We start from the raw sequence: 27,423 nt of genomic DNA, 5'->3' as shown, positions 1-27,423 counted from the left end.
ATCAGAAAAATTCTGACTAAACTACCTCTTCGTAAAAAAACACTAGACAAGCCACCCAGGTATTATGAACATTGCAAGCTGACTGTAACTGAAACTTTAAAATAAAATCACCTTCCCCTTCTACCACATCTTTCACAGAGCCCTGCTGTACTGTTGCAACATTAATTCCTACTTCTACCAATATGCCATTCAGCCTTACCAAATTTTTGTGTAGTAAATGTGAAATCAGGACCGGTCCTGCTTCCATTATCTGTGGATGCCATCATCCGCACAGTATAGAGTGTGTCACTGGTTAGAGAGGAAAGGGTATACTCTGTCTTGGAAGGATCCACTGTCACAACTATAGAGAAGAAGAAATTTATACTAGTTTTCTACAAAAAAATTACATCTCCACAAAGATAGCAACATAAGACATCAAGAGTTCAGATGTGAAAGATAATTTTAATAGAACGTGTAGCAGCTAGCAAATACAACAGTCAAAGACTGCAAACTTGTATAAAAAATGCTGAGATTCATTTGTTTCTGTTTAGGTATCTGATTTAGTCTCTTTTCTATATTTCATTTCCTGTGAAGTTTTTTTCCCCAGAATGCACCTACAAACTAAACTAGTAGTACAATTGAAGCTTAAAGTCTGTCTAGTAAGCCAAATACATAGTGCTAATGAGGAACTGCTAGTACTGACTAGAAAAAAAAACAAGGCAAGGAATAGTAAGACACAGGTATGCACATAAGTACCTGGCCCTTACAATTTAAGCAAATCTAAATATTAAAGTTTTGATGGTGCCAGCTGCCTGTATGCCTGCAGAAGCATACGCACTACTGAATGTAGTAGTGTGTACTAAGATCTACTTCAAACAAGATGATTTACATCAGTAATATACTGATCTACAGCTCAAGAAGGATTAAAAAACTCCTCCCCACTTCCTTTCCTTAAGGCTTTAGCATAATTAAATGCAGTCAACTCCTTTTGTATCTTGAACGGTTTGCCATCATCTTCATATACCATCATTTAATTCTGTATATGGGAGCACAATACTCACAAATCACTTTTCAGAAACTAAACTCAGTACCCTGCTATATACAGACTGAATGTTCTGAATTCTTTACTACGAACTTTCTGTTCTGTATGGAGGACAACTGTGGCTCAGACACCTGCTTTACATTCTCAGAACAGACTGTCAGATATAACTGATTCGGTGTTTTTTTTCAGGAACAAATATTAGGAAAGAGACAGATGAAACACTTCAATGCCACAAAACATTTCTGTTTTCTACTACCTGTTTCATTTCCATCAATAGTTTTGTAAAGTATGGTGTAATTTCGGATAAATCCATTTTGTTCCTCAACTGTGAGATGGTTCCATGTCAAAACAGCTTCAGCTTTTCCTACTTTTTTTGTCTGAACAGTAGGTCCTTTTGAAGGACCTGTAATAGGAGATGAAGATTAGTTTCTGCTTGGAAACCTTGCATTCACAGAAGTAACATATTAACAAGCACTGAACTGTAATAGCATAAAAACTTCAATGGAATAGTTTGACTAACTCATCTGGAAATATTGTTTTCAAACAACATAAAAACTACAAAAATGTTTTAAAAAAGAAACATTCAGAAACAGATACGAAAAGAAAAATCAGCAAGTTGTGGGATTCTTCAAATGAAGTTAAGTCTTGATTTTACACTTGAAATTTAAAATAAATCAGCATATAAATATCACTATTATAAATAATAAATATATAATATATATATAATATATCATTAAAATAACAAATTCATGTCTAATTATCTGATAAAGGTTGGAAAAACAAAGAGCCAGCCATAGTCAGCCGTCTGTCTAATTCCCAAACCCTGTAAAAAAGCAGAATAGATGATAATAGATGGCAAAAGATCAATGATATCACCTGATCCTCAAGTACTAAACCATTTTTCATTACATAGTCTACATTAAAGCAAAGGTTTCTTCATTGTTTTGTCAAAAAGAGTCAGTGTATGTGCTTCAAGGTGATGATTCTATACTTACGATCTTGCTTAAGATAAGCCTTCACAGACTGTCCACTTCCCTGACCATCAGCATACAGAGGGTACACAGTTATCAAGTAACACTTGAAAGGCTTTATGCCTAATAAAAGGAATAAAAAAATATATACCTAAAAAAAGGAATTTAAAAGGTCGTGTTTCACAGACAGTCAAATTGCTCGCTATCCTTCTTATTTACTTCAGATACAGGCTTCTGAGTTTTTGCTGTTTAACTAGGACTTGGACTTAATGCAGCTGAGTATTTTCTAGAGCTCATTGATACACTTCTCCAGAATATTAACTAAAGGAAAACTACTGCTTCAAAATATTAACTAAAGGAATGGTTCACATTCAAATGTAAAATTTAAAAAGTAGACTTCACAGAAGTCAGGGGTGTTTTTTTGAAATTTATTTTAAATAGAAAGCCTTTATCTGTAGCATTAAGTCCCCAATTTATTGATTTCAGATACTGATCATAATGTCAAAAGAATAAAGCTGATCAAGTTTCACTGTTTGAGTTGAGTAATCAAAGAATTTGATTTTGAAAGAACTCAGCCTTTTCACTATTTTAATGGCTTCCAAGAATGACAATACTAAAACCAAAATGGAGGTAAAGCCCTTATTGTTACATTACATAAATTTCAAAATTCAAGATCACATACAGTTGTATATTTGACAAAAATATACAAATACTTCCATACACTCCCAATAAACTAATTGAAACCCTCAGTATTAAACCCCTGTTCTACCATAAAATTCTAATCACTATGAGGATGTTTCTCATCTTCCGAACACTAAGCAGGTTATTAGAGTGTCCTACAAATTATATATAGATTTATGAGCTAAATACCTTTTAAGTCAATTCCTTGAACATCTCCTAGTGCAATCTGCCATTCTATGATGCAGTCTGAGCTGCTGGACACCAGACACCACTCGATCACATATTTAAGAACATAACTGTTAGGAGCAGTCCACCCTACCCACAACTTGTCATGTTTAGGTAATGTTCTAAGATTCTTCACAGGAGCTGTAATGAAAGAAAAAGTGATCAATATTGACAATTCTTTCAGGATAGGTGCTGTTCTGGCAAATGTTGATACTTTTGGGTAATGGTAGCTATTTGACAGAACTTAAGTAAATGCAGGTACCATTTTCTGGAATTTGGAGGTTTACACATGGATCTTTGTATCGGAGATCCAACAGCAGTATCAGGCTATTTAAAAACTGGAAGTCAGACTCAACTTCTCTATTCACACAGACACTATGTTTCTTTCTTCTGAAAAAACACTTTATTTCAACAGAGAAATCAAAATTAGAATGGGAATTTACAAGTGTACAGTTACACTTAAGTACTTTACTAAGTACTTATACTTTATGTATAGTGTGTATATATAGAAGTAAATAGTATATATAATGTCCAGCCCAGAGCTGGATAAACACATGCTGTGATGGGGGAGCAACTGGCTCACGGGTCAGGCACAAAGGGTTACAGTGAATGGGGTGACATCAGACTGGGGACCTGGGACCTGTTCCAGGGGCATTCCCCAGGGCTCCATCATCAGCCCTGTGGCCTGATAGTGACTTAGGACTGGAAGGGACACTAAGCATGCTCCCAGGTGATACAAATCTGGGAGGAATTGCTGACTCCCTTGAAGGCAGGGAGGCCCTGCAGAGAGACCCTGACAAAGTAGAGGGCCAGGCAATCACCAACCGTATGAACTTCAACAAGGGCTGGTGCCAGATTCTGCACCTGCGATGGGGCAGCCCTGGATGTACAGACAGAGTGGGGAATGAGAGGCTGGAGAGCAGTGCCATGGAAAGGGCCCTGGGGTTCTGGTCCACGGCAAGTTGAACATGAGCCAGCAGTGCCCTGGCAGCCTGGAGGGCCAAGGGTGTCCTGGGGGCATCAGGGACAGCATCACAGCCAGGCAAGGGAGGGGATTGTCCTGCTCTGCACTGGGGCAGCCTCACCTCGAGTGCTGGCGGCACTTTTGGGTGCTACAGTATAATCAAGTTATTAAACTATTAGAGAGCATCCAAAGGAGGGTAAAAAAGATGGAGAAGGGCCTTGAGGGGAAGCCATATAAGGAGCAGCTGAGGTCACTTGGTCTGTTCAGCCTGGAGGAGACTGAGGCGAGACTTCATTGCAGTTACAAATTCCTTGTGAGGGGAAGAGGAGGGGCAAGCACTGATCCCTTCTCTGAGTGCCAGTGACAGGATCCAAGGGACTCGCCTGAAGTTGTGTCAGGGGAGGTTTAGGCTGGATAAGGTTCTTCACCCAGAGGGTGGTTGGGCACTGAACAAGCTCCCCAAGGAAGTGGTCACAGCACCAAGTCTGACAGAGTTCAAGTAGTGTTTGACAAAGCAGGACAATGCTCTCTGGCACACAGTGTGACTCTTGGGGTGACCTGTGCTGGGCCAGTAGATGGACTTCAAGATACCTGTGCATCCCTCCCAACTTAGCTTATTCTGTAATACATATTATATGCTTATATACCATACATGTATACCTTATTAAGTACTTCCTCCTGGCTGCAATACTACTTTGTTTGAATTTATACCCTTATACCCTTAACTAATTAATCTAATAGTTTTAGAACCAGTGGCTCTTCTTTGGTGTTTACCTGCATCTATTCATATACCTATTTTTTTTTGCTACCTATACAAGTAGTGTTCGGATTGTCTAAGAAAAGGCTGGAAATAAGGATAAACCAGCCTGTCCTTACTATTATTGCATAATGAATAGAACATAAAGAACATGAACAATATGGAAATAGTGGAAGCAGATGACAAAACAACCAGGTAAGATACTGAAAATGTAGGACAATAAGACTGGGACAAACAAGGAAAGGAATGGGAGGGAGATCAGGAAATTAAAGGAGGAATAATGGCAGAATGTTATATATATAAATATATACCAACCTTTTGATTTTATTTTTAAGAAAGACACAAAAATGCCTGCTATGCTAAGAAAAGAAACAACAAGGAATATAGTACACAGAAGCTCTAAGAATCAAAACCCAGCAGAACAACACATATAGCTTCAAATGACACTGTGAATACACAAATCCACATATACCCTGGCACACAAATGGCAGTATATACAAAAGGCATGAGACTGTGAATACACAAATCCACATATACCCTGGCACACAAATGGCAGTATATACAAAAGGCATGAGGCTGTAGATAACTCAGTAATACTTTAATTATGTACCCATGTAAAAGGTATTATTTTACAACACTGAAGATTTCTTATAAAAAGGGCCATGCAGATTTACTTGATAGAGACATTACCAGGACACTCACCTTTTGAATTACTTGCTGGGATAAGTAAAACTGATGGAGGAGATGCCCCAACACTGTTACGGGCAACCAGAGTTACTTCATAAGTTCCTTCCCGCAGCTCTAAAGTATGGTTGGTGCTGGTAACATTGTATTTTTTCACTGGACTGGAAAGAGATGATTTATCTCTGACAGTCACTTCATATTGCAAGATTACTCCATTGGCTTCAAATGGCTTCAATGCCTGTCAGAAACACATCTTTGATTAAGCTGATACTGAACAAATGTGATGTACCTTACTGTCCTTACGGTACAATTAAAAAATATGAGAACAGTGCAAGTTCCATAGATCAAATACCTGTACATTTAAGAAAAACATAAATAATCTGTGCATATTTCTATAAAGCAGTCACTTTCAAAGCCCATTTCTTGTTTAAATACTCTTTGATCATACCTAGTGATTTAATAAAAGCTATTCTGTAAGGATTGCAGAACTTGTTGATAAAACCTCCAAATTATGTGACTTTACAGCACAATGACATAAAAGGGATCTCACACCTTTTGTTGTGTTAATACGACAAATATGACACAGTTCATGGACCAAAAGAAAGCAGGGTTTGGGGAGTGATTACATATGGGGACCATAATCACATTTCCCTTCCCAGCTGGACCAATCATCCAGTTAGATACAGCAGCCTTACTGCACAGATGCACAGTGCTGTTTTTAATAACCTTGTACTCTGCAGTATCTCAAGACTTAATGGATTTTGCAGCTGGGGTATCACTGTCCAGACAGTGTTGCCACATTTTAGCTTACAGAAGACACTACATGAAGCTATGCTCTATTCAAGTGGCAGTTCCAAATCCACAGTAGGACAACAAATGAGGAATATGAGTATATTCCGTGCATTTTAGGTCACAGATGAGTGTGAGTTAAATGATTACAAGTGTACATTTAATTTTTCATAACTATTATCATAACAATACTAAAGTCACTTCTGGTATCAAAAAACCCCATACTATCCCAGTCATCTATCAAGGCTATTGGGAAGATTTTTCTACTTAAAAACTCATGTTTTAAAAAGAATGCTCAATTTTTTTCAATTTGCTTTACCTTCCATAATAGATGCACAGTCCAGAAAGCTGGTGAGTGAGATGAATCAATGATCCTCCATATGGGTGGTCCTTTAGATGGTTCTGATGAAACAAACAATGCTTGAGAGTAGAATCATTTTTATTTAATCTATTTGAATTCATCCTTTGATTATCATTATATGCTTGCTTTCTTTAAAAAAATAAAAGCATATTAAAAAGCATTTCTTGATTTCTCAATGAAAATAATGCTTGACATATAAAGTGGAAAATTTCCTGAAGAGATGAGCAAGACACCAGTTCTGCTTTAAGTGGACAGTATCAACAGAAGTATGAGTCACAATGGTGGGCATCTGCAAGATTAGACTAAAGGTGACAATGTTGAGTGAGGCATGATCAGACCTACACTGTGCAGCCTGTGTTCAGAGGCACAGTCCTGCACACCTGATCCTGCAAACCTTGCTACAGTCTGCATCCAACACTGTTCCTACCCCTCAATATCAAGTTACCTGAAAAAAGGAAAATGCAGTTTTTTTAAAAAGAGTTAACAAGGAGACAAATTTCTCCTGGCAGTAAGACTCCTTGATTCTAAAACTATAACAGAACTGCAGTACTTGTGTACAATACTACAGCACATTCTGGCAACTGTACTATGAAAATGTTGTGCTTCCATAACAAATTCCATTTCAAAGTAAAATGAACCAACCAATACTATGCTGCACAAAGCAATAAAAGGTGGCCAATCTTTTGTGAGGGTCTTCGCCCCAAGAGAAAGCTGATCTCAAAATTAATTACATCTTTAATCTTTTAAGACTATTTTTTTCTCAGAATTCTTTCATAGCATTTAGTGTACTACAAAGTTTTGGCTTTTAACCTCAAACACCCCTCAGTACCAAGTGTACAGCATGCATCTCATATTTTATGCTTTACATTGCGAGAGGAGAACTATGAATTGAGGAAAAGGGAGCTCTTTTACTCATTTGAGTATCCAAATTTGATTCAAATTTAAGAGAAGCAATTGTACATCTTGCCTAATAGAAATCATGAATCTAACATGACATGCCTCATGTTCATTTGCTACTGTAAAACTTTTGTTCTGAGGCTAAAGAAAGACATGGGTACTTAATATTAGCACATTTTTGCAAAGCCAGTCACCACAGCACAGCAGCAATGCAATCTAAATAGGCAGGCAGTCCTGAAATCATTATTGCTCAGCCTGAGATAGGAAACACAGGAAATGAAGTCATACTATCATTAGGAGTTGAAAAGCAGAGATTAGAATATTGATATATTTTACAGTATCTCCCCCAGAGAAAGTAAATTTTGCACAGAACTGAAGCAATGCAATCACAGATACAAACTCTACTTGTTCTAAACAAAAACTACAATAATCCCTCTTATTGACAAATTAATTCAATCAGGATAAAAAAGGAAGTATTTCCAATCTGTTTTAATAATGGAACTTGTATTGATTTAACTTGATGTGTGCACTGAAACGCTACAGTGAACAGACTGCTCAGAAAAGACATGCCTTGGAAGACATGATGGGACATACAAGATATTACAGAAACAAGATTATAAAGGTGCAAGCAGGAAAAGCTAAAGCACATTTAAAAACCAGAAAAATACCAATCAGCTTGACACTGAAGTTAAATAGCTGTAACAAATTATTTATAGAATTGAATTTAAGAATAGATTCTCTACTGAGTATCACGTACACAACACTGGCTCTCTATGGGGTAGTATCAGCATAAGCCAGAAACAAAGCCAACCTTGCAGGCTACCAGAGTGAAAAAGAAATGAAAATGAACACATCTTTTAAGTTTCAACAAAGTATTATTTGGATGCTTTAGTGCATAAGAGGCTACACTTACCACATGCACATTATTTTGTATCATTGTTTTATTAAGTTTGTGAAGAAATCGATGCATCCGGTATGACTAAGATCTTCTGTTACTTAACTGTTGATGATTGTTCACCTATAACTTTTACTAGCCTCCTAAACATCAAGTTGTTCATAAACTAAGGCACTTGGTCTACTAAGAAAACCTTTTCTAGGCAGGATTACTTCTGTTACAGAGAATAACCTTCAGAATAAAAAGCCAAGCATAAAGCCTAGATTTCTTCCAGAAGACTTTGAGAATACAGTTTTCTGTGAAGAAGGCTCTTCTCCCCTGCTGCTGTTCTAGCTGTTTTCAGGGAGCACCTCTACACTAGCTTAACAGGAAGCTATATTCTTATTCTCCTTGGAATGCATGGGTCTAGTCAGTCAGTGCTGAAAGTAACTCAGGAGAGCTTTGTTGCTTACACAAGCAAGCAGCTCAAGCAAGGATACACCATTTTAGCTGGCCGTTGCCAAACTGCAGAGCGCTCACACACTTGAGAAGGCAGTGACCTACTTTTATAAACTACTTACGATCTTCAATGGTCATCCCAGTCTTTTCTTCACTCCAGTCACTCCAGTAGCCCACTCCATCTTCCTTCATGCAACGAATGGAAAAGGCATACTCTGTGTAGGGTCTGAGACCCTGAACACTGAATGAAGTTCTTGTGGAAGCTGTATCTTCAGAAGGAACCTACAAATGTGACCAAGATTTTTAAAAGTGTTCAAAATACTGTAGAGCTGAGTTCTGTGCTACTTCAGCAGTCATCCAGAAGGCTCCCCACCACACACACACACACATAACACAAACAAGCTTTCCTTCCCTCTCATTTCCAAAAACTTCAATTCTCAAACATTGTCTGGTAAAGGTTCAGTCACAGTTGTGTGACTTTACCAGGTATAAGAACACACATACACTAGAACAGTTAGGCAGCTACCTCAGGACAATTTCATTATCTTTCTTTTGAAAATTAGCTTACTTCACTCTCCTTCCTTTCCACATAATTCTGCTGCTTACTGATCTGTAGTACCCTGCCTCAATTCAGAACTTTTCTAGGTGACCTGCTTGATTATTGATTGCAAAATTATTGGTTACTAGAAGTTAAAAGTCCAGGATCATTGCTTCCACTGATCCAGAACAGTACTTCTTGAGTGAAATTGAAAATAGTTTTAGAGTAGTTTATAGTTTTGTTAATAAATTATTTTCATAAGCTCCTTGATTTAATCTTAGGTGAGTAACCAAATGCCAGAAAAGTATTCTTAGTATGTATGTAGGGAAGCAGGGTGGAGTAGATAATGGACACAAGCAGGTAACACACTGACTCTTCACATTATTCCACTTGCAACTAAGGGTTTTCTACAGTGAGGATCCCTGGCAGTAATGACTACAGATTATACACAAATGCAGAACACTTAAGAGGTTAATCCTGAGGGTAAAGAATTATCAAAATAGCCCAATTTTACCACAGCTAAGCAAGTTCAGCTCACTTAAAAGCTACTATTTCATTTATTTTCATATGTTAAAAGGGCAAGACAAGTCAGAAGAACTTGTCCTATTGTTCTATCAGGACAACATATACACCATCCTGGAGTTGCAGACTAGATTGTACAGGCCAGTGTTTTTAAAGTATCAATACAGGTGACCTTAAAAAATAGTTTCTGCATCTAAAGCCACATTAGTCACAAGGAGCTGTGTTAGGCTACCTGCTCCAAAAGAGTATTTTGGTAAAAGCAAAAGCAGTCTTCCTTCCAAGAACTCACAGAACTGAGAATACATTTGGACCTCTGCTGGAGTACTACTGCTCTGAGAAGGCTTTAAAGTAAGGAAAAACTGAAGAGCTATTAAAAATATGTCAACAGATTGATGTATAAATATTGATTTATAAAGGAAAAAAAACCCCACAGCTCTTGATAACAGGAACATATCATAGTAGATTACAGGTAAGGCTAACTCATTACACTTTTCCTGTTCTTGACTGCCTCACACTTGAGGCATTTATACAGGGCAGGAATCAAGGTGTGGTTTCACCAGTGACAAATACAGGTGGATAAATCACTGGTCCTGCTGGCCACACCATTGCTGATCCAGGCCAGGATGCCATTGGACTTCTTGGCTACCTGGGCACACACTGGCTCATGTTCAGCTGCCATCACCAGCACTGCCAGGTCCTTTTCCACTGGGCAGCTTTCCAGCCACTCTGACCCAGCCTGTGGCCCTGCCTGGACCTCTTGTAGCTCACCTGGAGGTAGAGTAATTTCTAAAAAGCATTACAGCATTATACAGTATTTATCCAATCTTTGAATGACATTTAGATCACTCATTTTGCACATGCATGGGAAGATGGAAATTCATTAATGTTTTACACATTGTGCAAAATAAAATTTAAAATAAACATACTGCACGGTGACAGGGAGGACAGCAGAAAAGTGCACGAAGATATGAAAAGGTCACCATACTCAGACTGTGCCAAAAAATACCTAGATCACAGCCTCCATGAACAGGCCAGATAAACTTCCTTGGGTGGCCATGTAAGACATAATGAAATGAAACTGAATGCCCTGAAGTGCAACAGGGGGAACTCCAGTTTGACAGATGCTGTAATACAGCAGAATAATGGCAAGGGACATTAGTGGTATTACCTCCAACCAGTTTGTGTCGCCAACAATTCTGTAGCGAATATTGAATTTCAGCATCATCACAGCATCTGAAATCCAATTCTCCCAGCAAAGCTGCAGAACAGTAGGCAGTATTCCTGAGGTGAGTGATACATTCTGTGGAGACAGTGGTTTAACTAAAAGAGAAGAAGTTAAAGTTAACTCCACAGCTATACTTTACCATGCCATTAGAAGCTGGCAAACTATATTGCAGCACTACTATTAAAGTCTTTCAGGACCCAAAATGGCTGCTGCTTTACACCATCTTCTAAATAAGACTACTCAACACAAACTTGCTATCTGAATTGTGAAGAAATCTCTCATCATCTCTACCTTTGCCCAGCACAGTTCAAGCTCTAGTCAACAACGCTTATGTAGTGACCATTTTCATAGTGAAGAAATGTTAACATATCAGTCCAGCAATATACACAAAAGCAGCAGTAATGTTCTATTAAAGCCTCAAGGGGCATATGGTTACCAATGTCAATGGGATCAACAACAAGATGATCAGATTCAGCCTTCCCAAGTGCATTTGTTGCTTCCACCCAGATCTCCGTATTAACAAAGAACTGAATATCAGTAATGGTGCAAGAATTGTTTACATCTTTTGGTATACAGTCAGGAAAGATCTCTTCTGGCCTAAATAAAAGAGAAAGAAAAAACAAGATTCAAAGCAGTAAGTTTGGTTTCCTTTAGAGAATATTTTCAAGTAGATCAGAGTGAACAATCAGTTTATCTTGTATGTTTCCCCTCTGCCTTAATTTTGTAAGCAGAGGGAGGGGAAGAAAAAGTGGGAATGGCTTGTTCAGCCACAAATGCATAATTGCATTGGAATTGAAACCAAAACAAAATCTCTTGACTTCCAGTCACATATCTTCAAAAGCACAAGCTACAGCACTGTAAATAAATTTGTATAAAAACTCGACTTGGCTTAAAAAAGAAAAGAACAAGAACTGATACAATTAATCAAAAGCAATATGGCCAGTAAGTAGAATGCATTAGAAAATGTAGTCAGTGCTACCTGCATACATTTCAAGAGTACAGTGTTAGAGGTGCAATACAATTTCTGTTCACCATCTTCTGCTACACTAACACTAGATAGTTCTGGGGGCATCAGGAAATTTGCAAAGCATTTATATTTTCTATCTGCGCATACTTTCTACTACACCTGTTACCAAAACACTTCAGCTGAATGGGGTAGCTGGAAAGCTGTCAGCAATCATTCCTGTTTCCAGAGGAATGCAACGATCCTGTTCACTCCATTTTAAACTGAGAGGCCATCTAAAAAACTCCATTTTATGAGAGGCCATCTAAAGAGTTTGGAAAGTAACTTAATTTGCTTTCACAGGAGAAATACTGTGCTGAAGCTTTCATGTTAGGATTAACTCAGAATAGTGTTTGTCCACAGTTCCTATGAAGTGCAGATAGATAATAACTTCACAAAACTCAGTCATTTTATGTTAGTTTCTCTACTTAGAATCATAGAATGATTTGGATTGAAACAGACCTTTAAAAGTCACATAGTTTGATCCTCCTGCAATGAGCAGAGACATCTTCTGCTTGTTTAGAATGGGATAGAACTGTCAACCCAGAAAAGTGTAGGAGTTTGGGTATAGCCCCCTATTATGAGATGTATTGTACTGAAGCCACACTAATCATGTATTTGAAGAACAGAAAAATATGAGATTACTGTTATTCCAAAACAAATTCAGCAACAAAACTTCACATCTGACTTAGAATTACTTAAATGCCAACTTCTTTAACTCTTCCCTTCCCCCTCATACCAGACAGACCACAGAGTTTCAGAAAACTGGACTTATATTAAGAACTCTCCCAAAAAAACCAGGAATTTCAAGGACTGTTGGTTTAGCATAAAAATATTCTTCAGAATTATTTAGATATTCTACAGAGCGCTACTTACCAGCTGTATCTCAATCTGAACTGAGTATCCAGGAATGTATGCCTTCCAGGGTTCCAGGTACAAGTCATAACATATGTGAATCTTGATACCTGATGCACAATGCAACTTAAGTTCTTGGGTTTCTCTGGAGCCACTGCATAGAAAGAGTTAGCAACAATTAATCTATACACACATTTCAATCCAGCAAGAATCCTTTTAAGTGTCCCACTAGAGTGATTTCTGTGAACATTAGAAGTATTTAATTAATTTTTCTCTAAAGGATGTGGCAAAAAGTGCTGGATACAATCCTGCAATTAAAGAAGCTTAAATAGCTGCTTTGACAAACAGTAGGCTGTATAAGGATTAAGTACCTGCTAGTAAGGAACAACAAAGACTTTTCATTCTGACACACAAAACGTTGTATTAACCATCTCTTGTCTACATATATTTTAATTCACACAGAAGAAAAATAAATTAATAACCACTACTGAATTGGCACATAGTGACTTTGCCAGTAATCTGAGCTCTATAAGCCATTTGATAGCTCTGTTGTCCCCCAGCTGAGGTATGGAAGATGCCTGAGCTGCAAACCCATCCCAGAAAGCTTAGGGATCTTCATCCATGCACTGTAGTGTGTAAGGAACTTCTTCAGAATGCAGCAAAACTATTTTCTTTCCCTCTTAAACTGAAATTATAGCATATGAATTTGTTTCTACCTCCTATATTATCACTATTTACAACAGTATAATGTACTTAGAGAATTTTATTTCGCTTGCAAGCAGAGTGCTAATTTCAATAGAACAACCTTATGAACCTTATTGCTTTCTTCCTGAATAATTGTATTCTTCTCAAACCTGTTGCTAGTCTCATTATTTAGTTTTCTTTAATTGACAGTATCAAAATACAATAGCTTTAAATAAAAATGCATCTCAAGACTTGTAACATGAATTATAAATGCAGAATGTCATCTGTATTGTCATTACGTTTATAATCTTAATTTATCTGTCCTTACCTTTCCATGTATTTTACCTTTTAAAAATATTTTTTTATTTTATCTTTTCTGGTAGAATATTTACTCCTCAGAAACTGAAATGGAAGGCATTACTTTCTTGTGATAGCATTTTGTAAGTCATGTTAGAAGCATATAATTTTGAATTGTGAACTCAAGCAGGCCTTTGGCATGCATATCATTCACAACTGCAGTACTGTTTGCCATCACTAGGAGACAACATAATTCATCAGCCATATCATATGATATTCAGGACACTATAACACTTGGCCTATTAGGAGGACCAAATAATTAAGAAGTAGTATTTATTCATGTGACTTTCTCAAGACAGTCTTGTCTAAAAGCATTTGGTCTGAACCATGCAAGTGCTATCATTCTAGAATAAATGAAGTTTATAAGTACTTAAAAGTATTTTCTTCAGTATAGAGGTAAAGGAATCCAAATAATATGTTCCATCCTTAAGGCAATTCAGGTTAGCTTTAGTGATACAGATGGACTAAATGTTTCTCAGCCCATTAATGAAGAAAACATTTTCAAAATGTTAGTATGAAACCAGAACATGTCACCTAGAAGTATTTCCTCCAATTCTGATACAGAATCAAGAAGTAAGGAAAAGTTAATTTCCTACTTCCTATTTCAGTTAAATCCACATCTTTATTCTGTAATTCAAATCTGCCACTTTTTATTGTTCAATTTTTTCCTATTTCAACACTGAAATACTCCAGAGTATTTTCTACTTTTTAGAAAACTTTCTTCAGTGCATATTGAGCAGCTGTGGTGGCATGTAATTTGACAATATTTTTACTCAATTATCCAGGAACCGAGGGAATAAAAATTAACTGCCTAAAGATATGCACACTTTCTATTTTTTGCATTTTCTTATTTCTCAGAAACAATTTTCTTAAGACCAGAATAAAATGTAAAAAAAATGGTACTCACAGCCTACTGTAACTGTAATTCCATAAATGTTCTGTTCAATCTGCCCATCTGCTAAAATGTTACATGTCAGAGGAGTAGCTAGTGAAGAAGTGTCATTGAATGTGACACTGGAAACTGTTCTGTTTATTTCACGATACTGTTCTTTAGGTACCAGTCTATTTTTAATCTTCCAGATAATCTGACTGGCATAGATATTGCCAAAGTCAAGACAACTCTCATTCAGAATGCATAATGCTGTGAAATTGGAACCGAGGGCCAGTACAGGTGACTCTGGGATGATGTGACCACATGACTGCACAAGTCCACCTGATGCTAAAAAGAAAACAAATTTCACATTTATTAAGAACTACACAACATACCCTAACCAATACTGCCGATACATCACTGGTGCAATGTTAAAAACACTACATGTGTCTAAGCAAGTTAAGTAGTTACCTGACAATAATAAAACTGAAATGCATTAGTAGACCACAATGAAGATTTAAGGGCAAAAATCAGCATAGAGTTCTTTAGGCTTTGCAAAAGCACTTCACCAAGCTAGGAAAGCTCTATTAATAAATAGAGACACATAAGAGAGACAGGAGAGTCAAGGGGTGCATGTTTCTATCTTTTGAAGGAGGAAGTTGTTATATTTGAGGTTACTCTTATGATAAAAAAGTATTTTCTATTAATAAAGTTACCACAGGAAAATTGGGGTAAGTGTGCACCTGTGCTGTAGTGAACTAGCATTAGAAGACTGGGTGTGTCTATCCTAACACACCTTACTTTCTGTCCCCATCCAACAAGTATCTAGACAAAAAGCAAGCAGGTGCTTCAAACATTCAATGTAACTAGTTCTATATCCTCTCGTATTTCAGACACAGAACTCTTACCGTCAGGAGAACAAATATTCAACAACAGATAGAAGCCACAGGCCACCCAGTTCCACCTAGAAAACATGCTGCACATAATTTCTGTAACAAGAGAAAGATATATATTTTTAAATTTAAACTATTACTCTTTCCTTTAGATCAATGTCAAAATCAGATTTGTATTTGTTCTAAGATAATTTCTCCCATATACACATTTATTTTCCTGGTAGTGTTTGTATCTTCTCATGTTAGAATGGGCAAATTGTTTCCATTTTCCTCACTGCTAAAACAAAATCCAATGTTTACTTAAAAAAAAACTGAGGCTGTTTAAAGGTGATTTAATTACAAGTTTAAGAAATGTATCAACTTTGGGTTTTCACACTGTACATGAAAAGAAACTTCACTGGTAACTCTGTAGGAGGTTCAGTTAGAATACAAGGTGTAACAGTGTGGTTCAGGTTTTAAAATACAACCCTATGAATCTGATTATGGTTTTCATACTTACCTAACTTTCAAGGGCACTGACACAAAATCTTCAGAAAAGGTTCAGAACAACTCGCCACAAAACCACGTGTCTCTTTCACAAGAGTAACTTAAAATATACTCAGGAATTACAAAGCACAATGCTTCTATATCAAGAACTGCTGTCTACTATAGAAAAAACACTAATTAATTCTTCAAAATTTTACAACAGAGCTTGCAATTCCCCAAAAGCTGGAGTATATTATATAATGCTATTTATTTCTGTATTGCAACAGAGCCGACTCATTCTCAAGTTTTGACATTTCTAGAAAACACTTTAGAGATACTGAAGCATTCACACAATAGCTTCCACCCCCATTGTTATGAAGCCACTAAGTGTGTTCTGGTTTTCTCAACTTACAGTTTTAAAGCATCCTTAAACTACCAAAAGCAAGTGACCACTCTCTACTAAGCATATGAGCTATATTATTTTTAGCTACATTTACGCATCTTAACAGGAACAGGTAGACTGGCTTAGTGAAATAAGGCATTTAGTTCACAAGCTGATTTCTAGAAGCAGACTTCATACTATTCTTACACCTAGAAAGTAAACATAGGCTCTTTCGGTTTACTAAAATTTGAGGTGAGATGGCCTACAGTAACATTGTTTCTGAAGTTTTATTTTCCACTAACCTGACAGAATTTCTTTGGAAACTAGTATTCTGAGCTTTGCCCCATAAAAGGAAACTCACTAAAAATTTAAACAGAATTCCACAGTATTCTCCAGACAGGAAAATTAATAAGCTACACTTACTATTATCAGAAGAAACTGCAATTTATGACAGCAAACACGACTTTGCTTTGATTGCATGTAACTTCATAGTAGTGACAGACACAAGGTATTTCACATATATATAAGTAAAACTACACACACATTTAAGCATGGATCACCCCAAGCCAGAACCTCATTCCTTACACATCAACACAACTAAGCCATTTTTTCTTTACAAATCAAGATAAACAGTGTAATGTAAAGAAAATGTCTATTCACAGGAACAACTAAATGAAAGTAGATCACAAACATTTATAGCTGTCTTTGTAGGGTTTGCCTAGATGTATTTCAGTTAGAACTAAAAAGTGATCAGAATGACCCAGCAGTATCTTTATTTGCTTCTATACTTGTGAGCTCATTACTCAAAGCCCACCAAAATTTCTTATATAGAAACTTCACAGTATGAACATTGCTGATTGAAAAACTTAAAAAATATATTAACAAACATTTGTTTGTCACTGGAAGTTTGTTAGTTCATTTTTTGACTAAATAACAAGTTGTTTGTCATTAGACTGTAGCTATATGGCATTGAGAACCAAAAAGCTATACATTTTTTCTGTGTTCTACTTATGTACTCTCACTGGGCTGGATATAAGAACCACTATACTGCTTTAAATGCAATGTGTATTTGGATATTTATTACACAAGTACAGTGAAATAACTATATCAATTGATTCTTGCTTATTTTGGAAGTAAAGTGTCCAACATCTGAAAAATAAGGTTTCTACCCATGCATGAATTTCTGCATTTTTAAAAAAAAACCCAAGTAGTTTAAAAAATTTTTATAAATTTGCATGGTGAATACAACCAAATTCTAAACAATATTCTCTTTTAGTTTAAATCACCAAATAAAACCAGTGCATAGGGATCTACTTTAATGACTAGGCTTGTGCTAACACTTACCAGAATACTGCTTGTTAGCCAAAGCCTATTGAGCTCTACTACAGATAGACCTTAGGATCTGTTATTTCAAGCAAGATTAATTTAAATTATTTAATCGGAACAAGTTCTGTTGTAGAAATCTGAAGTTCATCAGAAGTCTGAGGGCAACTACAAGCCAGGTGGGAAGAAGCATGAGCTCTGCTTCACTGCTAATTGCCAAAAGCTGCAAAACAATAGCAGAAACACCTTTCACACTGAAGGGGAAAGAATGAAATAGATGTAAAAAGGAAATTTTTTAGAATGTTGTTTAATTTCTCTCCCACTTGCCATCATGATTCATGCCACCTTAGAATAATGGCAGGGTCACCTAAGCTATTACACCATTACAAAGTTACTGGTTTTCTTTTGGGTGATTATTTATTAAATTCAAACAATATTTCCACAAAACTATTCACTGATTTTCACACAAGCAGTTATAAAGTATGGCTCAGGCTATTAAAAACATACTGCAAAGCAACTGAAAAAATAAATAAAAAGAAATAGCCAGCTTAATAAGTAAACAGTAATACATAATTATCACATTTTGTCCTAAAGTATGATTTTTTCACTGGAAATTAAAATTTATTAAATTATTTAATTAAACTGTATTTTCATATAAATGCCATTTCTATATTCAACTGTCCTCCAGACTTGAGAAACAACATTTCAACTGTTCCAAACAGATTCATGCACATGTAACAGACTGAAGTTCAAATCTCTACTACTTTGCACTTTGGAAAGTTTAGCAATTGTTTTGAGGGAGCAGATAAGCCCTCCACAAATAATACTACTCGATTCCACTGCAGTCAGCTCCTGAAAGGCAAGAGAATGGAGTTTCATGCTCCATCACCTGCAAAAGAGAGTTAAGTGGAAAGCCACCGATCTCCAGTATAGGAACCAAGCAGCTGAAGCTATTGTGTCAAAGCCATGCCACAATTCAGCATATATCTGCTTTCGGCTGTTCTGATGTATGTTACTTACCCCCACCCCCTGCTGATCAATGCGGTTTGAAGAAGACTGAAACAACACACCCCTAGACCCACAAAGGGGCTATTACAATCCCTTCTAATGTGTGCTATTTTTGAAAACATTAGTGTCTCTAGCTTTTACAGGACTGATTCTTAATTGAAATTTAGTTCTAAGGGAAAGATCCAGAGTTACACTAGACACTTCCATCCATCCTGCCTACATGAAAACCATAAAGGAAAAGAAAAAACCAAAATAAATGGTGGGACTTAAAACAAGGAGCCATACTTCATATTAGAATGAGGAAAATACTTCTATGCAAACTGGTGTTTTCTTATCTGAGTGTGTAAAAATGCTCAAGCAAACACAGTGCAGAAACCCTGCATATAAGCTACACCAAGCCTTCAAAGATAGTGGCATCATTCAACAGTAATGCTAAACTCTAATTGTTTACCATTCACGATTTTAAGTCAGACTAAGCTGTTTGTCTAGACAACAGAAAACTCAATTTCTTTCAGGCACAGCTTAACCCAAGTTTTATGTTTTACTGACTGGTACAGTGTGTGTAAGAGCCAAACGAACACTTTATACTATGCAGTTGTTGTGGATCACTAAGTGGAGAGGCAAGGGAGACAGAAACTGACTTTAGAAGTTTGCCATGTTGTTCTCATGGTTTAGTGGCAAAAGATCAAAGTACTATTGAGTAAAACTAACATGGTCAATTTAGAATGCTGCTGATGACAGTCCTTAACTCACAGAAAATAAATTACCTTGAAGAGGAAAAAAACTGTTAAAATGCTCTGATTATTTCTGTGAAGACAGACTTAAACTCACATGCCATGAGATCATCCTATTTAATCTCCAAATCAAATGGGATTTCTATTATTCTTCACATCCTGCAGCCATTTTGGAAGGAAAGCACTAAGCCTTTATGCCTGATCCATAAATTGATGCTTCATGTAGTATTTCTGAAAAGCTAATAAAAACTCTAAAATTAAACCTTATTTGTACAAAGTAGCAAGTATTGAGTTTTAAAATAAACCTGTGACCAACAGTTCGTGAAGTATCAGGCTTTCACACGAAACAAATACTTGTTTTGAGCACGAGAGAAATCTTAAAAATTAATCTTATTTCATAGATCATGAGATCTGCCCCAAAATGAACACAGATTTATGTCATTATATAATGGGTTATCTCTCCATTTCAGAGAAGCTGCAATTCCTGTCCAAGTGACCTATAAATCACAATGTCAGTTTAAGAAACTATAGCTAAAATAACATGTACTTGCCAGCAAAGCCAGCTTGGAAGTCAGGAAGTATAGATAACACCACAACCACCACAGGAAGGTGCTCAGTCTATTAAGGCTCATTATCACATCAGTCACAAGAAACCAAAGGTTGCGGTAAAATGGATTTCCAGAAATTCCTCAAAAAACCCCAAAGACCTATGCTTACAGATTCAAGAGGTAATCTGTCACTAGGAATCCACATAGCTCAGGCAGACAGAACCAGGGATGTTTCACGAAGCAGCTGCTGCTTGAGCTTTTATAACAAGCCAGACTGTACTTAAAGCCATATAAAAGCTGTAACTATCCTCAAGGAATTTTGATTACTCAAACCGTAACTGCTTTCTAATTAAGTGTATTTTATCTCTAAGATTCCTTCCTTCCTCCAAGCTTACTTCCTTCTTGGAAATATTTAGGAGACTCAAAAAACACCAGACACCTCTAAGAGAAGCACTTGAGAATATTATGTAATGTTATATGAACTGAATATTCTGAAATACATTTTTGTATTTAAAATCCCTATGTACAAATGACATCCCTATCCCTTTCACCATCTAAGCACATACTTTCTTTACTGTACTTATTCCTCTGCCTCTAGAAGGAGGCTTATCCTTGCACTTTTAGTAGAGCTGTCAGAACAAAAATATACTGAAAAAAAGAAAACCAAAACAGGTACAAAGCTTAAAATTACTGAAATACCTAATTTGCCTGCAATAATTGAGTTCTTTCTGGTACCTTCTTAAAACTGTAAATCAATTTCTCTGGAATACTTCAGAATTTTCTCACAGTTAGCAAGTCAAAAATCAAATTAATTTATACAAAGTTATGTCTTAGCACTCAGTGTTCTCATTTTGAAATCAAACCTTCCAGACTGATCACAAGCAGTGCTGCTTCTCTAATCTAGACAGTTCTTTCTAATACAAGAATAATTGCTTTAAAAATGGCCAAAAAGGTGATTTGATTTCATATAATTGTGCTAATGCTAATCCTCCAGACGAGCAGCATAGGAACAGTATCTCCATTTGGTGTACTCACTTACAGATGTGCATATCTATCTTTCTCCTCAGCCAGAAGTATTTATCTATTGACTTTACTTGAAGCACAACATTTCCAGACAGATAAACAACATCCAAATAATTACTTTGAATGCTCAGCTTCTAGGAAGTAATCTCAAATTTACATCATCCACACTTACATTCTTCTTTTGCTACACCAACATATAGATAAACCTGTTCAGAAGTTACATGCTTTGAACAGTATATTCTACATGCCTCTGAAAGTAACAGCACATAGGAAGCAGAAATGTTACATTTGTATAGAAAAGAAGTTGTAAGAAAAAAGATCTTAACTCCCAAAAGTATCCAACTTCTTGGGAAGGTTATGGATTCCCTTCCCCCCCTCTGCCCCTCTGTGACAGAACATATCACTAATGACAGAACTATAATCGATCATCCATACAGTTCTACTATCTGATGTGTAGAACTATGCCTTCAGAATGCCTCAGCAGTAACAAGCAGCCACCAGCTGGCAAACCCCTAGTCAGCCTAAAACAAGCACGAAGACTGAGACTGGGAATTATTCCCCTCAATCCTGCCAAAACACTTGGCAGCCTGCTTTTCTTTGTGCCTCAGTTTCATCATCCGAGAGATGAAAATAACGATGCTGATTTTTTTTTTTTTAGGGAAAGCATCAGAGCCCTACTACAGGGGATGACTGGCGCTCAGGACCACATCGGAAGTAACCAGACGGCCACTGTACCCACTCTTCCCTAATTCCTCAGGGAATCCGCTCCAGTACTTGGACCAGCAATTAGACAGAGTGTGCGGATCTTTCAGGGCAGCAGTTTTTTACCATCTACAAGCAACAAGAGCAGAATACTCCAGGCGACGGCAACAAAACGCAAATCTCTTCATCAAGGAAATGCGTTTCGGTGGCACAGCCACGCTTACGTGACAATCGAAAAAGCCGAAAGACGCGAGTCCCACGAGGGTCGCGACACCTTTGCCAACTTGGACGGCCAGCACTAACCACCACCACTCTGGGGAAGAGGGCAGATAACCTTCAGCCTGACCCTCCGCGCCACGCCGGCGGCAGGGTTGCGGATGGGGCCCGGCGGAGCGGCCCCGCGAGCGGCTCGGCACCCCCAGGCCCCCGGGAGAGGCCATGTTGCGCTCTGAGCGTCACCGACGCGCAGCTCCGCCGGCGCCGGCGAGGGGAGGCTGGACGAGTCGAGACACCGCCGCGGGGCACGGCGGGCGATCGGCCCGGGAACCGAGTGGCGCAACACTGCTGTTCACCCGCCCGGCTCGTGTCCCGGTCAGCTCTGAACGAACGCCGCGGTGCCCCCGCCTGCGGCGCACGGCCCGGAGGAAAAGGACGGTCCATCACGGTCCCCACCAGCGGACGCCCCTCAGGGAGCGGACGCTGGGGAGGTGGAAGGGAAGGGGAGCCCCGCACACCCCAGCTCTTACCCGGCAGCGCCGCCGCCCGCGCTCCGCGGCCCCTGCCCCTAAATATCGGCACAGCCGCCTCGCGCCATCGCGCCGCCGTCCCGCACGCGCGGCCCCGCGCCCGGTCACGCTCCCGCCCCGCCCCAGCCCCCGCGCGCCCTTCCCTCCTCCTCCACCCACGCCCCCATTGGCCCGCGGTGCTCATGACGTCATTAAAAGAGGCGTGCCTGAAGGAAGGGGCGGGGCTTCCCGTAACGCGGCGACCGGTGCCAGGATCCCGGGGGCGCAGGGGGCGCGCGCGGGGGGCGGGAGCGGCGGCGGGGCCCTGAGGGAGGCGGGGTCCCTCTCCCGCACCGCTCCGTCCCGTCCGTCGTGCCCCACGCCCTTCGCAGGGTTCTCCCATCAAGGTGTGTTTTAGATCTGGGCGGCAGGCGCGGGACGCCCGGCTGTGGACGGCCGGACCCTACTCGGGCCGCCGCCCGCCAGGCCTCTGGAAGCTTCTCCTGGCCCTTAACCGGCCGGGCCTGCGCGAGCGGCCCGGCGTGGATGTTGTCTTGAGCAGGCCTGAGGAGCCAGCGGCCTTCCCGGCGTTTCACAAGACTCCCTTGGGAGTACGGGCGGCTGGAGAATGCTCTTGTCAACAGCTGCGGTGCGAGCAAAGCGCTGCGATCCAGGGCAGTCGATATTTCAGTCCCTGAAAAAGGTGTTTGTGGAAGGCTAGGTTGCGAAGGAATAGTCCTTAATATAGATCGTTAATATGATCATGACCCACCTTATCCTTAGACATTTCTTCATTCAGCAACTGAAAAATTACTTTTGTAAATCAGACCGAATTATATGCTCTAAGATGCTTTCTTCATTCCAGATTATTTTTTTTCCAATTCATGAGTAAGAAAGAACACATTTCAGGGCCATGCCACAACCTTGGTGCTAAGAGTGTCAAAGGAGGCTGTTCCTAGTGAGGAAAGTACTAGACATCACTGATGCATTCCCGAGTTTCTTCCTGCCTTATGCTTTGGGGTTTTTCCCCTTTAGTTCTTAAATTGTATTTGGGCTCAAGTAGGATATGAGGTATATTACAGTACTAATTAAATCTTTAGACGAGTAGGCAGATTGGCTAGATAAGAAAGCCATCTAGTTCAATACCCTGTTTCAGGCACTGACATGAGCTCCTAATAAGACAAGATTTGGAACTTTGGAAAAAGATAGTGGAACGTAGTCTGTTTCTCATGGGTTTAGTACCAGTCTGTGATTATACTTGGTGTACTGTCTCAGATGGCTTAATAGCCAACAAAAATGTTGCTAATTCTGAAAATGCTGTATTTTTTTTATGTAACAGAGTAAAGCTGGATGGACACTTTTAAATAGTCATTTAGTTGCTCTGCTTTCCTAACTACAAAATTGTCTGTACTTACATAATTTCTGATAGCTATTTATCTAGGCTGCAGATTAAATTCATTACTTTATGTCCTTGCTTGCAGCTGATGCTGTCTAGTAACTTTAGATACTGTAAATGCTGCTGTTTTCACCCATTGCTGGTCTCTGCACTCAATAGTCTCCGTCCTTTCCATTTCCTCCTGCAGGACTTCTCGTGTTCAAACCCTTCCTAAGGTATCATGACAAATGGCATCTGCAGAATAAGTTTCACAGTTTTTTTTCCGTACGACAAAAGCATTACAGTTGGTCACTTTTGCTTTCTTGCCAGATAATGGTTAGTATATTTGTGTTTAATTGATTCTGGGTTACAGTTTGAGACTCTACAAGTACAGTTTGTATAATTGGTAAATTTCAGTGTATATGATAGGCCTGCTTCAGCATCCTCAAAAAGTTGGTGTTGGGCAACAAAACTTTAACTGGAACCAGGCTCTAGCTAGAAGGACCGAAAAAATAATGGTTTTTCTCTTGTTTTAGCATATTTTCTATGTCTTGTAAGATCACTTGAGTTGTGCTGCTAAACAGACATTCCAGAAGTAGACTCTTCACTCTCCTCCCTCCCCCAGCCAACAGAAAGCCTCTTATGACATTCTTATTCTGAAACCCTATAGCCTGAAGCGATTCCTGGTATATTGCCAGAACTTGTAGAACAACCTTCCATCTCCCTTCAAAACCAGTCCTGTGACAGGCTTCACTTACATATGACATGCATTGTAACTTTTCAAATAAGCAAGAGATTGTGTATTTCACAGACTATCTATGGACTCGGTGTAAAACTATGTACACATATCTGAAGTTGTGTCAAAAACCAGAATAATTTGTTTGCAACAGTACTTAATTCTTCTGTATTGGCACAAAGTACCATTTATTCATTAGCAATTTAGTTGCCAAAATCTGATTGTTCCTAGACACCAGCCACTTTCTGGTACAAGCAGGTAAAAAGTTAATAGCATTATGACTGCCACTGGATAGAATCAGGACATTTGGGATCCCTAGTAAAGAAGAGAATTAAGCCATTCAAGCATGTTGTGAAGTGCCTTTTCTGCACATGGATGATTTCCTGGAAAGACTCTTTAGTTTGATTTACTGCTTCCTAGTCTTCCTTACTGTTATATAGCTTTATACTCTACTGTGTATACAATATAGTACTGGTATATAGGTAACAAAAACACCAGTTATTTAAACTTTCAAATACTGAGAGAAATGAAAAATTCTGACCACATTTTAAAAATGTTCATGACAGCTAGAACTTTAACCTGCATACCAAATAAAACATGATATGAAATGTTTATTTTATATATTTAATTAAATGTTTGGTCATATATTCCAAAAATAGATGAGGCAAGAATAAAAGAAAGCCAATTGTCAGGAATTGGAAGGTCTTTGCATCAACTACCCTCTGCTTATTCACACTGCAATTTATATTCCAACATAGTGTTCATTGTATCAGGGCTGTATAGGATATTTCCAAGCTCTCATGATACACAGTTAAGATATCAGTTGGTGATGTATGCCTTCACATCCTCTGCTTTCTTAGTCCCAGAAAGAAGGAGATAGCCTGGAAGTGTAGAGATGAGCACTGACACTTGAAAAACATCTTGCTGTTGGTAAAAGTAGAAAGCTGTTCAACCATGGGAGCAGAGATATTTTTGGAGAAGCTGTTAGAGATTGCTGAGGAACCAACTTGTACCACACTATGGATATTTTCAGTGGTTTTGTAACAAGTTGTGAAAAAATTTGCAGTCTACATAATCTACTGAATGTTACAATAGGTGAGCCACAGAGAAGAAAAATCTTTCTGGAAGATATTATTATCTTGGTATAAGGACATGGAGCATCCTATAGATGCATCAGTGGTGTGAAAAGATTCCTCAATCTTGACTACACATGGGTTGTTTTTTGGTAATGTGTCACTCTCAGAACAGGGATGTTGGGAAAGATTCTCACAGTAAGAGAGAAGCTGAACAACAGCACCCTTTAACAGCAATGTTCTGACCCATGCCAAGACATTTTCTGTGAGATGGGTGAATCACTATATAGAACTATTTGCCTGGGAGGTTCAGTAAAAGATCCAAGCCTCTTGCCAAAGTGATAATGTTGTGGCATCTTGTATCACTTCTCCTGAGCTTGAATTTATTATTTCCAATGTCTGACATTCTGTAACATGAAGAAGAATAATTTTATATTTTCGCCCTTTGGCCTGAGTAGTCAGAAGAGTAGCAGACTGTTGCATTGAAGCCTTGTAGGTCAAAAAGTCATGGTGAAGTCCTCTGAAGAGGTAGGGAGGAGACAGCAGCAAGGGGAAAAATGGCTAATGTAACTTTTGGAAATGATTTAGTGACAGTTACAGCACTTTATAAGTCTTTTAACTTACAGTCTTAACTTACAACCTTTTAACTTAGAAAACATGAGTAGCTCAGTGGGAGCAAAAAATGGACTTCGTAATTCATTACTTCCTCTTGAGGGTGATGAGAGCATATTGCTATTTTTTGAGAGCAGGTAGGTGTTTGCAATTTGTGTGACAAACGAGTAAAGTTCACTGAGCCATAAGCAGTCATTATGGCAACTTCGTGTGTACAGCTGGATGCATGATGGCATCTCTTTACAATGGGGTGAATGATGCATATTGCAACAGGACTGACCTCATTCCTTACCATTGCTATGCCCAGTGAAAGGGCATAAAGCCTGAAACCATAAAACTCTGGACTAGACCTTGCAAAATTCAGCCAGGGTCTGTAGAGCTTCATCAGGACTTCAGAACTTCAGGAGAATCTTGTGATCATTGGAAGAACCTAGGAATGGGGACAGCTGACTTCTCCACATATGATATGCTTGATAGGAAAGCTTTGGATTGCTGAAGAGGGCTTGACCTAGTTCTTTCCTTCTGATTCCCAAGAGTAAGAGTGGTAACACCATGAAGGTGCACATAGAATAGAAAAGAGATTGGTTATAGCCCACTTTAAATTAATGGCACATCTAATGGAGGAGTGTGCCTAGCAATCTACTTGTTTTTGTATGCTGGAAATTACAGACCTAATGACATTTTAGACCTAGACTGGAAGCTTTGACTGATAGAACATGTTGCTAGGGGGTGTTTTTTATGAAAAGATAGTGGGTAGGATAATAAGAAGAAAAGTGGTCTGGTCTTCACTGGAGGAACAAGACCAAAGGTGAGATCAGAAAAAGGAAAGCAAATATTAAATTTAAGTGAAGATAAAAATACTGTAAAGGATTAAATTGATCAAACATGGAAAATTGTTAAGTCAGAACAAGCAATGTAATTCACTGAGAAGAAATGCTTGTTCAGAGCTAAGGTGAGGTGAAGGTGTTATGCTGCAGTCTCTTAAACCACATGGGAGAGCTGCCCATGAATTTAGTATGCTTTTGGCAGCTGCTGGAGCTAAAATGCCTTTGGAGTAATTCTGCACACACAGACCAGAATGTGGAT

The 27,423-nt window shown here is 38.5% G+C and overlaps 1 protein-coding gene across 8 annotated transcripts in view; it reads right to left on the bottom strand.

Moving 5' to 3' along the window:
* The window catches only part of IL6ST (interleukin 6 cytokine family signal transducer), a 41,577-nt gene extending 18,737 nt beyond the window's left edge, over nt 1-22,840 (bottom strand). For 7 of the 8 annotated variants that reach the window (XR_008441124.1, XR_008441125.1, XR_008441126.1 and 4 more), the window contains exons 1-13: nt 22,563-22,759; nt 15,647-15,727; nt 14,775-15,086; nt 12,848-12,980; nt 11,405-11,565; nt 10,912-11,063; nt 8,806-8,965; nt 6,412-6,494; nt 5,322-5,541; nt 2,863-3,039; nt 2,017-2,115; nt 1,278-1,424; nt 200-340 (exon numbers count right to left, since the gene is read on the bottom strand). Coding sequence is in view for 5 of the 8 variants with exons in the window: in XM_054002557.1 (XP_053858532.1) it covers nt 200-340; nt 1,278-1,424; nt 2,017-2,115; nt 2,863-3,039; nt 5,322-5,541; nt 6,412-6,494; nt 8,806-8,965; nt 10,912-11,063; nt 11,405-11,565; nt 12,848-12,980; nt 14,775-15,086; nt 15,647-15,727; nt 22,563-22,746 (2,050 nt within the window). In the remaining 3 variants the exon portion in view is untranslated. Of the gene's footprint in view, nt 1-199; nt 341-1,277; nt 1,425-2,016; nt 2,116-2,862; nt 3,040-5,321; nt 5,542-6,411; nt 6,495-8,805; nt 8,966-10,911; nt 11,064-11,404; nt 11,566-12,847; nt 12,981-14,774; nt 15,087-15,646; nt 15,728-22,562 lie in introns of all 8 variants that reach the window. The other variant, XM_054002558.1, reaches the window with a different exon arrangement.
* Between the last annotated feature and the right edge of the window lie 4,583 nt (nt 22,841-27,423).

Source organism: Vidua macroura, chromosome Z (genome assembly GCF_024509145.1).
Source record: "Vidua macroura isolate BioBank_ID:100142 chromosome Z, ASM2450914v1, whole genome shotgun sequence".
In the NCBI taxonomy this organism is placed as follows: domain Eukaryota; kingdom Metazoa; phylum Chordata; class Aves; order Passeriformes; family Viduidae; genus Vidua; species Vidua macroura.
Note: the sequence above shows the minus strand (reverse complement) of the source record. Positions and strands in the feature narration are given on the sequence as shown.